The 12,454-nt window shown below is 52.6% G+C and overlaps 2 protein-coding genes across 2 annotated transcripts; one reads left to right on the top strand and one right to left on the bottom strand.

Moving 5' to 3' along the window:
* The first annotated feature begins 182 nt into the window (after nucleotides 1-182).
* On the top strand, nucleotides 183-6,983 carry VPS51 (VPS51 subunit of GARP complex). Its single transcript, NM_001031172.2, has 10 exons — nucleotides 183-412; nucleotides 1,175-1,304; nucleotides 1,388-1,534; nucleotides 2,224-2,446; nucleotides 2,689-3,430; nucleotides 3,896-4,114; nucleotides 4,534-4,755; nucleotides 5,073-5,194; nucleotides 5,778-5,865; nucleotides 6,282-6,983. The coding sequence occupies exons 1-10, from the start codon at nucleotides 203-205 to the stop codon at nucleotides 6,540-6,542; spliced, it is 2,364 nt and encodes a 787-aa protein (NP_001026343.1). The 5' UTR covers nucleotides 183-202; the 3' UTR covers nucleotides 6,543-6,983.
* Nucleotides 6,984-8,087: 1,104 nt separating this feature from the next.
* BET1L (Bet1 golgi vesicular membrane trafficking protein like) lies at nucleotides 8,088-12,432 on the bottom strand. The gene is made up of 4 exons (NM_001031173.3): nucleotides 12,396-12,432; nucleotides 12,184-12,275; nucleotides 11,648-11,704; nucleotides 8,088-10,905 (listed from the first exon to the last, which is right to left on the bottom strand). The coding sequence occupies exons 1-4, from the start codon at nucleotides 12,412-12,414 to the stop codon at nucleotides 10,738-10,740; spliced, it is 336 nt and encodes a 111-aa protein (NP_001026344.2). The 5' UTR covers nucleotides 12,415-12,432; the 3' UTR covers nucleotides 8,088-10,737.
* Between the last annotated feature and the right edge of the window lie 22 nt (nucleotides 12,433-12,454).

The following is a 12,454-nucleotide window of genomic DNA, read 5'->3' as shown; positions in this document are numbered from 1 at the left end:
GTGGCTTTTGTGTATCTAGCATTAGGTATGTAACTGGCCCAGCATTTCTCTTTCTTCCTGAAGCTGTCAGAGAAAGAAAGAAGGAAAAACTCCGTTTCCTTCAAATGAATGCAGCTGGTTGCCGTGGTGACGAGCCTCATTCCGCCGGAAGTGACGTCAGAGGGTGGGACAAGCTGTCAGCTGGACCGGAAGTGTCGGCGTGATGGCGGAGGTGGAAGCGGCGGGGTCGGGGACCGAGACTGGCGGCGGCTCCGAGTCTGGGAACGCAACAGGGAGCGGGAGTGGGTGGCGGCGACCCCACGGTCCGCTCCAGCGGTATTATGGACCGTCTGCGGCCGAAGCGGCAGAGGCAACCCCGGACCCTGCTGATATCAACGGGCCCCACTTCGACCCGGAAGTTTTTCTCACCAAGGTGACCTTTGACCCCACCGCGACCCCCTCCCCTCGCTTTCCTTGGAGGACCCCCCTCTCCTCCTTCAGGGTGTTCGTGTAGGCCTCCTTACAGACACCCTTGTATGGACCCTATAGGCATTCCTGTAGGGAACTCCTTGCGTGCAGTTCCAGGGATGTTAGGCCCGTGTTCAGGGCCCCATTGGGGCCTCAGAAGGGCTCTGTGATAATACCTGTGGAAGCCTTTGGAAAAGATGCTGTCACTCGCTTATACAGATTCTTATGGAAACTCCACAAACTCCTCCAATAGGTCACCATTGGGTCCCTCAAAGACCCTCAGACCACTCAAAGGGGGGTCCCATAAAGGGATTATTGGGGCACCCTGTAGACCACCTTCCTCCAGAGACACTACTTGGGATCTTATAGGTCCATTTACAAGGGTGGTACTGTGGCTAATGGGGACTTCTGGATTTCCAGCAGGATCCTGAGCTTCCATTGGAAGCACGTTTGCAAATGCCATTGGGAGAGATAGAGTCAAAGGCACGTTTAGGGGCTTGAGTGGCAATTAGAGTTCCCCATGCAGTACTTAGGGCTGTGGAGGAAGAGCTGGAGGGCCTTAGGAGGCAAGTAGAGGTGGAAAGGAGCACTTGGGGATCCCAGAAGCACATGTAGGGGCTTGGTTGAGGGGACTGAGGATTCCAGGAAGGCTGTTGGAGGTTCTGGGTGGGCCAACAGGGTGCAGCAAGGCCAGTGGAAAGTTGTACCACTTGTGCTGTTCCTCCAGGTGCGCAGTGAGTGTCGCCTGGGGGAGTTGTTGTCCCGTGAAGCTACGCTGGGGCGGGAGATCCGTGCTCTCGACAGTGATATGCAAACGCTGCTCTATGAGAACTACAACAAGTTCATTTCTGCCACAGGTGAGTACCTGGTAGGCATCTTGAGGGGACCAAAGGCCTCCCAGGAGTATGAGATACCTATGTGTCTTGTTTCTTCTCCCCAGACACTATCCGAAAGATGAAGGTTGACTTCCGGCGCATGGAGGCAGAGATGGATGATTTGGCCTCCAACATGGCAGCCATCAGTGCCTCCAGTGCCCGTGTCAGTGCTGCGCTGCAGGACCGGCACCGCCGCGGTGCTCAGCTGGCTGGTATGGGGAGGGAGAGACCCCAAGAGGGCAGATGTGGGGTGTAGAGGGGCAGATCTTGGAGGTGGGGAACTCTGGGAGGGCAGATGTTGGGGTTTTGTGGTAGTAGATGAAGATCTTAAGGTTAGAGGAATGTAGGAGTCAGATCTAGGGGGTTGGAGGGACAGATGTGGAGGTTTGGGAGGGTCAGATCCGGGAATTTGGGATCAGGTCTGGAGGTTAAAGGGAAAGATTTTGAGCTTTGGAGGCGCCTTGGTGTTAGATCGTGAGCTTGAAGGTGGTGGCAATGAGGAAATTAATCATGGAGTTGAGGAAAATTTAGGGGTAGACTGAGGAGGGCTGGGATGGTCAGATGGAGCCAGCTTGGGGGGTGATGATAGATCTGGTCTTTGGAGATACAGTTAACAGGGTGTAGGGGAATCCTAAGGTGAGCATTTAGTTTGGGGGAGGCAGATAATGGTGGGTGGGGAAGATCTGGAAATTAGGGACGCAGTAAGGGTATGTGTAGGGTCATTGGGCGGGTGGTTTGGGTGGGGGAGGGTGTTGGGTACCGAGGGGCAGATTGGAAGGTTAGGAGGATCCCAGAGGGACAGATCAGGCTCCTGGTCCCACCCTGTCATTAGCCCCTCTGATGCTCACCCCACCCCAATGGCTGGCCCCAGCCCTAACTGCACTCCTGACACCCCCCCCAGGGGTGCAGGCGCTGCTGCGGAAACTGCAATCCCTTGTGGAGGTGCCAGGGCGGCTGCGGCGGTGGGCAGCACCAGGAGCTGATCCTGCACGGGCCCTGCACTGCTACGCCCGTGCCCGTGCTGTGCTGCGCCACTACCGCCACCTGCCCTCCTTCCGTGCCATCGAGGATGAGAGCCACTCCATCATGGCTGAGCTGGCCCAGCGCCTCCGTGCACGCCTCCGGTATGTTCGCTATGGAGCCTTTTAGATATTATGAATAGTAGAATAATGATTTTAATTATTATTACCACTGTTAGTGACGATATTAAGTACTTTTTTCTTCTTTGTTATTCAGTATTTGTTGTTAACTCTGAGGCCTACTGATGGCCTTGATTGTGTTTTTTTTCTTTTTTGCTATGCCACCATTAACCCTGGAATCTCCTACCACTCCCAGCTAAACCCTTCATCCCATTCCCTCCCTCCAGGGATGACACCTTGGACCCGAAGGAACTCACTGAGTGTGTGGAGATGCTCCTGCAGCTGGAGGAACCACCCGAGGAGCTGTGTGAGGAGTTCCTGAGCCAGGCTGGTGCCCGCCTTGAAGCCGAGCTGGCGGCGCTGGAGGCTGAGCTGCCCCCATCTGACCCCTCTGGCACTGCTTCCACGCCACCTCCTGCCTCCGACATCCTCGACTTTGTTGACCGCGGCAGCTCAGCCTTCGTGAGCAACCTGTGCCTCCTTGCGGCCTCGTACCGCAGCCTCTTTGAGGGGCGTCCCGGGTCCGGGGATGGCCGCCTGGAGGCCTTTGCCTCCACCCTCACCACCCGCTACTTTGAGCTGCTGGAGCGACGCCTGGCCCTGGAGCGGGGTCTGGGCGACACGTCACTGTTGGTGCGGGCACTCGACCGTTTTCACCGCCGCCTCCGTGCTCTCCTTGAGCTGCTGCCTGCGGCTGGGGCTGAAGCAGGTGCCGCACTGGTGGCCCGAGCAGCACGTGAACGGGTGGCCCGCTACCTGCGGGCGCTGCAGACCTTCTTTCTGGGGTGCCTGGGTGATGTGCGCCAGGCACTGGCTGCACCCCGTCCTCCTGGCAAGGATGGCCCTGGACTGCCTGACCTCTTGGCCACGCTCTCCTCCTCCGTTCTTGGTCAGCTCAAGGCTGTCCTGGCCTACGTGCAGCTCTTCACTGCCAGGGATGTTGCCTTTGCCAGCTTGCCCTACTTCAAGGTGAGCTTGGGGGCAGTGAGAGGGTCACTGGGACGATTTAGGGGTGGTTTGGGGATTGCGTGGGGCAGGTTGTGCATTGCGGAGGGCAGATTTGGCTTCATTGGAGCTCTTTAAAGGTCATTGGGGCAGACTGGATCTTGCACAGGATGGATTTGGAGTTGCAGAGCTCATACTGGGGAACAGTGGGGAAGTGTGTGAGGGGCTATTAGGGACTATGGAGGAGACATTGAGCTCCGGTAGCATTTTGGGGGATGCGTGGGTTTTTTGATGGGCCCAGGGTGGTACTTTTGGGGCAAAACCATCTGGTTTTGGTCACGGTCATGTCTGCATGGTGACATGAGTGTGATGTCAGTGCCCAGAGGCAGTTCTGCGGAGTGCAGATGAAGCTTTTAATGGTGCAGTAACAGCTTTTTGGGGTGTGGATGTGGTATTTTTGGGGTATAACCCTCCCATTTTTGGTCACAGGGGGAGTTCTGTGTCGAGGCGGTGCGTGAAGGACTGGTGGTGGCCTTCGTGCGCTGGCTCTGCCGTACTGCTCGGGGCTTTGCTGACAGCCCAGCTGAGCGAGGTGCCCCTGCAGCACCCCCAGCACTGCTGCTGCTCCTTGCCCGTCTCTGCCTTGACTACGAAGCCACCACCATCAGCTACATCCTCACTCTTACTGATGAGCAGTTCCCTCCTGAGGTAAGCCCCCCAACTGCCCCCATTGGCCCCAGTATGGCTAAGAGGGGACCCTGACTGTTCCCAGATGTGACGACGTGTCCCTGAGTTCCTATAGGTGTCCCAGTGTCCGTCCGTGATGTGATAGCATTGAAGCGGCATAGAGACCTTCCTTCTAATTGTGTGTGGCCTGGGGACCCCAAAATGTCCTCAAGGGGATCCTCCCTGTGTCCCACTGTATCTCCGTTTCCACCCAGAATGTGGCCCCTCCTCTGCACATGGATGCAGAAGTGTCCCCCAGGTGTCCCAAAGGGCAGCAGAGAATGTTCCTAGGAGGCGCTGGGGAAATGTCCTCAAGTCCCTCCAAATGCTGCAAGGACGTGAAGACAACAGTGACACAACAGCATGTTCAGCAGCCTGGAGAGCATCCTTTGTACCTCCAGGACACAGGACCAGCGGTGACGCCAGGGCCAGCACTGTGTGCTGAGGCACGGGGAGCGGCGCAGCGGCTGCTCGACCACTACGTACAGGTGCAGGGCGCTGCGGTGGCACAGATGCTGCGGAAGAGCGTGGAGACACGGGACTGGTTGGGCACCGTGGAGCCCCGCAATGTCCGTGCTGTCATGAAGCGTGTGGTTGAGGACATCACTGCCATCGATGTCCAGGTCAGGGCAACACTGAGTCTACGGGGAGTCCCTTGGTGTCCCTGAATCTGGTGTCCCCAGAATGTCCCAAATGTTCCTGGTTTTTGTGTTCCAGCGGGTCCCTGATGGGGAGAGGCTGTCATCACTGAAAGGTTTAGAGGGTATCCCTGTGGTTCCAATAAGATCCTTAATGATTTTAAGGGGATCCAGAGGGGTTTGGAAGGATCCCGGAGGGGCTAGGAGGTTTCAGAGGGTTTTGAGGGATCCTGATTGGTTCTGGGAACCTCAAGATATTTTGGGTGGGTTTGGAAGATACTGACACTGATGTGATGCTGCAGGTGGGGCAGCTCTTTGAGGAGGGAGTGCGGCGGGCGCAGAGCAGCGACTCGAGCCGACGTGCCTTCTCTGTGTACAGCAGCTCACGGGCACCGGGACGCTATGCCCCTAGCTACACTCCCAGGTCAGCCCTGTGCCACAGGCCATCTCTTGGTCACTCTCCAGTTACCCCGGGTCACCCCTTTGTCCCCACATCCAGTACCACCCCCACGTCTTCCCAACTGTCTTAATATCTCCAAATATTCCAACTTTCCCCTATTGTCCCTATGATCATCTTCACATCCCAAACCGTCTCAATATCCACCCACCTCCTTTGGCTGTCCCTGCATCCCCAAGCAGTCCAAATATCCCTTGTTTATTCCCATCTTCCCCAGCTGTTTCCATCTTCCCTTCTGTTCCCATGTCCCCAGGCAGTCCTGGTATCATTTGATGATCCCCATGTGCCCCACGTCTATGTTCTGTGGCTGTCTCCGTGTTCCCTGACTTTCCCCACATCCACTGCCCATCCCCGAGTTCTACTGACTGTTTTTGTGTACCCAAACTGTCCTTGTAGCCCATCTGTCTTGGTATCCCCTGACAAACTTTGTGTTCTCTGTCTCTCAGTCTCCTTCCCTTGTTCCCCGACAATCCCTGCATTCCCCACATATCTTCCCCTTGCCCTCTGACTGTCTCTGCATCCCTGATCATGCTGTTGTCACCATCCTCAGTGCCCCCATGGACACCCACCTGCTCAGCAACATCCAGAAGCTCTTCTCCGAACGCATTGACATCTTCAGCCCTGTTGAGTTCAACAAGGTGAGGCATGGGAACATGCCAGTGTCCCCAAGGGCACCCCTTGTCCCCACATCCCAAAGGCCCGAAAGCTGTCTGCCTTCCTACCTGTCACGTGCACCAGGCATCCCCATTTCAAGTTCTGGGGTTCCCCAGCCCAGGATAAGCATGTTTGGACTTGAGGGAGGTCCCTGGGAAGTGGACCAGGATGAGGGAGTCCCTACACCCCTGTTGGTGAGACTGGTCCACCTCCAACAGCCCAACTGAGGGCATCCCTGACCTCCCATGTGACACGTCCCATGTGTCAGAACTCAGGGCATCCCTTGGGGCTGATGACCAGGATGAGGGTTGTCCCTCAATTCTTCCCATCCCCACCTAGCTGTGGCGCAAGGCCTACCTGCGCTGGGCATCCCTTGATGCCACTTGTCCCCACGTCCTAGGTGTCAGTGCTGACAGGGATCATCAAGATCAGCCTGAAGACACTGCTGGAGTGTGTGCGGCTGCGGACGCTGGGGCGCTTTGGGCTGCAGCAGGTGCAGGTGGACGGCCACTACCTACAGCTCTACCTCTGGCGCTTTGCTGCTGACGAGCGTGTGGTGCAGGGGCTGCTGGATGAGGTGGCTGCCAGTGCTGCCCACCGCTGCCTTGACCCTGTCCCTATGGAGCACAGCGTCGTCGAGCTCATCTGTGAGCGTGGGTAGGACCTGAGAGCACCCAGGAAACACCTGGGGACATGGGTTGATGCACGGGTGAGGGGGCACAGGAGTCATCTATGTGACTGTAGAGCACAGCAGAGCTGGGGGCATATCTGGGAGGGGAATGTGTCTTGGATCCTGCCACAAGGACAGGCTTTTACCTCGTGTATTTAGGGACACCCCATGTTTTCCCACACATGCAGTGACGTATACAGACATACCACACCCTCACACCTGTAAGGTCACCCTGTGTTCCCCCCCCGCAGCCCCAGTAACACCCCACAGTCTCTCCCCTCCCCAGTGATGCCAACCCGATGTTGTCCCTGCAGCCCTAACGACATGCCACATCATTCCACTTCCTTGGTGACATCCCCCTACACGTGGGACATGCTGCACGTAGCCCATGTGTCACAGTTGAGGACAATAAATAAAATGCATGCAAGTTAAGCCTTGTCCCTGTGCCTGAATGCCTGGGGGTGGGAACATGTGGGGCCTTAGGGGTTGGGTCTCTCTGGGTGCAGGGGAGCACTTGAACACTTGAGTTTAGTGGGGGGACAAGGGCATACCCAGCCCCTCGCTTGAGCACCCAGTGCCTCATGCAAACACCCATTTCCCCCTGGCAAACTTGTACAAGCACCCTACGTGCACTCATTGCACCCTGTGTAGTAGTTACCATCAACAACAAAACACATCTTTTAGTGACACAAGATTGAAAATGTACTAACAGTGAAAAATCAAGGTAAGAAAATGTTTTGTAGAGCTCTTAGTTGTGGTTGCTGCTTTGTGACCCAGCTTTAGCAGTGGAAGATCTCACATTTCAAAGCTTCTCACTTCTGTTCTAGTTTAGTGAGAGAAAACCTGAGCATGTCTCTCATTACATTCCCTCCCCCTTCCCAAGCCACTCATTTGAGATGATGTGGGGAGAGAAATAATCAGAGGTTTCTGAGTTCAGGACAGGAGGGAAAAGGACAGCAGGGTTTATTTGTCTCACACTTTTCTCCCCTGGTTGGCCTTTGCTGACAGGTTCAGAGCTGCATCTGCAGACCTCAGCCAGCATGCAATCACTGTGCCAGCTCTGCTGAGTCAGGGAGCTGGACTGACACTGCGCTAACACTCAGCCCTGACCAGAAGATGTACATCTGTAACTGGTGTGTTAATTGCATTAACACTTACGAAAATTTTAAGTTATTCTGTAACACGTTAACATAACAATTGAGAGAGCTACCATTAGATGGTGCTAGAAAACAATATTTTAAAGAACAGCTCAAGCTTCAGGCAAATTCCTACTTTGTCCTGCTGTGCCAGGGACAAGTCAGTTTGGATTTGAGCATCTTCACATTCCGTTTTTCAATTTAAAACTTCTGAGGTTAATATTAAGGATTTAGCATGTACATACACATATGTAGAGAGAGAGAGAGAGTGCATGCCATCTTTCTCTCTACAGGAGAAGCTTGACTGAATTCTGTACAGTTTAAGAACAACGGACTGCTTTTATCTTGATTGGTAGCCTAGCAAACACACGAGCAAAGGAAAAACAAAAAGGAAAAGAAGTCTAAAATCAGTGCTTTATTTACAACAGCTAAAGCAAATTGAAACTGCTACCATCGTGAAGATTAGACTGTTCTGGTGACACTTCATCATAAGTCATCAGCTTCAGTCATAAGCAGTCTGTCAGTTCACCCATCTTTCTTCCAAACAGACAAGAGCTGGGAGCTGCCACATTTAACAGAAGCAGTAGTAAGAACCGAATGAAGTCACTGCTGCCTCCTTTTCTACTCACCTTCCCTGCACATCCTTTCTCAAACCTGGAAAAAAAGACACCTAATCCAGCTACAGCAGGACTTCATGTTTTGGCACAGCTGAACAAAGGACAACGCTGTCTGTTTCCGTCTGGCCCTGGATTAGTCCAAGGCCAAAGGAAACTTGCAGCCATTTATGAATATAGGCTTGTTAGTGAGGAGGAAGACTGAAACAGGAAGGGGAACATGTCAGTTCCACAGAGGTTACCGGAGGACAAGAAAGCCAAATAAGCAGAAACTTGGAACAGGGAAGACCAGAACATACAAGTACTTGGTACAGAAAACAGATGAGATGAAACACAGTGCCTGTGTACAGCTGCTTCGTAAAGTTAAAGGTTTATAGAGCAGGAGGCTTCTGCAGTGGAGGTTTGTCTGATGTGAGAAAGAGCTTTTTGTTTTTTGTCTTTCCCCAAACAGGCACAGCGTTTTTAAAGTTACGAATCTCTTACTGGAATTAGAGGCAGCCTTGAATAATTCAGCTATGAAAGAACACAGCTAGGGTGTAACGCAAGTGAGATGCTGATCAGCCCAATGCAAAGACAGAAAGGGGAAGGGAACTTGCATTTTCCAGCTACCACACTGCATTGCATGTTTGTGGGGAACACCTGTTTTGTAAACCAAACTGGTTGGGGTGTGCTTTGCCACATGCCTGACAACAGCACTGCAGACAGGGACCTGCAAAGCAAGTTAATCGTTTCTTAGGTTGCCTTCTTTATTAATAAATAAATCCACTAACCTTGTGATCGAATCTTTCCCTGACCTCTCCAGCATCACCCCAACAGCATGGTTTAGAAGTTTTACTTGACCTCAACCTCACTTTCCAAAGTGCTCTAATAGCAGGGTGCTCTAATACCTGAAATTAACTGTAATGAGGCTGTAATTAGCTTCCTCTTCTATCTTCTTAAGACCTTTTGCACTGTCTTTGTGCAAATCAAGGCAGCTTGTGGGCTTTGGCCCACCTTTCCTGCTGGGACCATCCGAAGCTTTACCTAAATGGATGATAAAGAAGACCAAGCGAGCAATCAAATAAAGTTGTGCTCCTCACCAACTCTTTGCTATAACAATCAGAGAGCATCAGGGTTCATATCTAATGCTAACTTCATTTCAAAACTACAGATTTCATTTCAACACTGTGACACCAAGGATATTAACAGGTCTCCAAGTTGATGGGAAACTGAGACCAGGCACAAATGTACTGGCCACACTGGACTAAGTTGCAAATTCATAATTCCAAAGTTTATAAATCATCACCCTAAACTCTGCAGCTTCCAAAGCTCTGCTGATTTATTAAACCTGTACTGACAAATGTCTGGAATTGTCAGATTTGCCAAGTATCAGTAATGGAGATAAGACAAAAGTATCCCTTAAGAATTGGCTGCAAGACATGGATAACAAGGCAAGAGATAAAGGCATGAACATCAAAATCACGTGATATGTGGAAATCCATTTAGAATGAAGTGGTCATTGCAGGGCAGGCAGCTGTCCCAACATTGGCCGATGAGTGGCTGGAGGGCTACAAGCACAACCACACCACTGCGTTCCTGCAGCTGCTCAGCTTCATCGTCTGCTCCTGCAGCTGCCAAGGGATGGTGACAGAGGTGATGCTGTGGGAGATGGACAACGTCAGCATCATCCAGCGGCTGACAGAGCTCTTCCAGGAGCACTCGGCCAAGTACCGTCTGTCCCTGCAGATACAGCCCTGGTGCTGCTTACGGGTCCCTTTAGGGGACCTGGTGATGGTGGCAGTCCTGTGGTGCAGTCAGTGTCTTGTACAATGGTTTCCTGCTCGGTGGCCTCACGGAGGAGTTGGGGATGTGGATGGAGCACTTCCTGGTGCCATTCCTCACCGACGGACACTTCACATACTTGGGGTGGATCCAGTATGACAAGCAGATGGAGGTGCAGCCGTGCTGCGTCTGGGTGCTGCAGGGTCTGTACGTGCTGTGGGACATGGCTGCGCAGATGGAGCTGTTCACTGGGTGCCCCAAAGGCTGCCTGTTGGCCGTGGTGCTGAATAAGGACTCGGAGGTGTACTGCACCAGGTGGAAGGAGAGGGGGCTGGCGCAGGCGCTGGCTCATCTCCAGGAGCTGTTGCAGAAACATACGGGGCTGGAGGTTTTGAGGGCAGACCCTGTGCTTTGGGGTCATTCTGTGACCCTCAACTGCTGCTGTGTGAGCGTGGGAACCTCGTCCGGAGCTGCCTGGTGGATGTGCTGTCAGTGAAATACTCATTTTATCTCCAAGACCAGCCAGAACAGTGACAAAACGCTGGTGAAAAGTTACTTGGAATGTCTGTTGGGAAGTCCCAAAGATCCCGAAGCAGGGCAGACCAAGGAAGGTGCTGAACAAGTCTGTCAATCACGTAGTTTTAGTTCAGTAAAACTGCCGCACAAGAGCCAAGATCAAGTCCCTGCTTTGGACACAAGATAGTAGAGGATGAAGAAAACAACAATCAGTCCTATAGAAACAAAGCAGAGTAACTTGCGGTTCTCCCTCCCGGACCGTGTCATGGTGGTGAAACGCTTCACGCTGCCAGTCAGCAGGCCAGTCACACTCATAAAATCTGAATCCTGGAGGAGAAGGAAAACACAAAAAGAGGCATTTTAAACTGGAGAAGCAGCCCATGAAGAGTCCTGCTTCCTGCTTAAAAAACAATTGCAGCAGAAGCTGCACAGTAACTGCCTGTGTCTCTGTACCTATCATGTCTCTGTCAGGAGGAACTTCCCTGCCTGTGCTCATGGCAACGGCAGAAGCAAATACTTCATACAAAGGAAACATCTCTACATAAAGCTAGCACCATTAATGCATGCCAGGTCAAACTAAAAAGCACCAAAATCATGCAGTTTCTTTCCATTAGTTCTCTCTTCTCAGCATGGGGCAGCGTACATCTGTAACACCAGCAGGTGGCAGCAAACAGGTCTCGGATCAATGCAGTTCATTATCATTTTGACTCCTGTCTGTTTCCCTTACTCATAAACTACCTTTCAGTTTTTGCTCACGTTTCTCCTGAAATATCTCATCATCATCTTCTCTCTAATAGAAGCACAACTGCATGCTGATGTGGGGCTTCTCCTTTAAGATCTCTTGCCTTTACACCTCTTATTCCAGCTCTCCACTCTTCTAATTTCTGGGCTGAACAAATCCTTTCCAACCTGAGTGATTCTGTGATTCTGTGAATACCCATTTCAGATACTCCACAGCCATCAGCGTATGCTGCTATTGAGCTTCCAAGCCGAGCTCCCACCTTTGACCAAAATGGTTTCAACATTGACATTCATGCTTTTTACCCTTTTTTTTGTTGTTGTTCCTTACCATGCCATCCAGGTAACGGTTTTGTTCATCAGCGTCTTTATCAATATCCAGAGCCAGCTACACAGCATAAGAGAGGAAATTGACATTAATGAACTTTTAACACGAAGACAACATAGAATGCAACTAAATGCTTGTAAAACCAGAAATGCACGCCAGAGGATGCAGTGGCTTGCTCTTCATCTGCCACACCAACAGAAGGTTTGTTAAGCACAGCCACAAAACAAGGTTCTCACTGCAGTTTCAGGCTGTCAGAATTCTTCAGCTGTGGAAATAAAGCTTGGCAAGCTGGCAGAAACTCTCCTATGTCGGACATACGAAAACTCCTTCCTGAAATGCTGCCAACAGACGACGGACCAAAGATTCAGAATTGCCTCCTACTGCTACAAATCGGCCATCATATGACCACAGCGCTCCCTGAGGGCCATTAAGACGTAGGAAGCCCATAGTACTGACCACACGTTTGTGTTGCCCGTGGGACCCTGCAAGCATACAACCGCAGTAACCGCCCTTCCTTCATCACAGAGCCAGCAACTCACCGACTTCAGCCTGGTGACTTTGCTGGCCAGGCTGTCTGCCATGCGCTTGTTCTCCACGTCCAGCATATCCTCCATGGCAACCGCATTCTGTCCTGAGGAGAAAAGAAATGCCATCAGCGCGGGGCGCTCTGCCCAAGATGGCGGCGGGGCGCCCCCTCAGCCCCATTTGGCAGCCCCTCGGCCCAGCGCGCCGCTCGCGGCCTTCCCCTCACCTCGCCCCCAGTCCGCCATGGCGGCACCCGGCGCGGCGGGAGGCGGCCCCGCCCGGCAG

This window comes from Gallus gallus, chromosome 5, assembly GCF_016699485.2.
Source record: "Gallus gallus isolate bGalGal1 chromosome 5, bGalGal1.mat.broiler.GRCg7b, whole genome shotgun sequence".
Taxonomy (NCBI): Eukaryota; Metazoa; Chordata; class Aves; order Galliformes; family Phasianidae; genus Gallus; species Gallus gallus.
The sequence above is the reverse complement of the archived record's forward strand: the minus strand, read 5'-3'. Positions and strand labels throughout refer to the sequence as shown.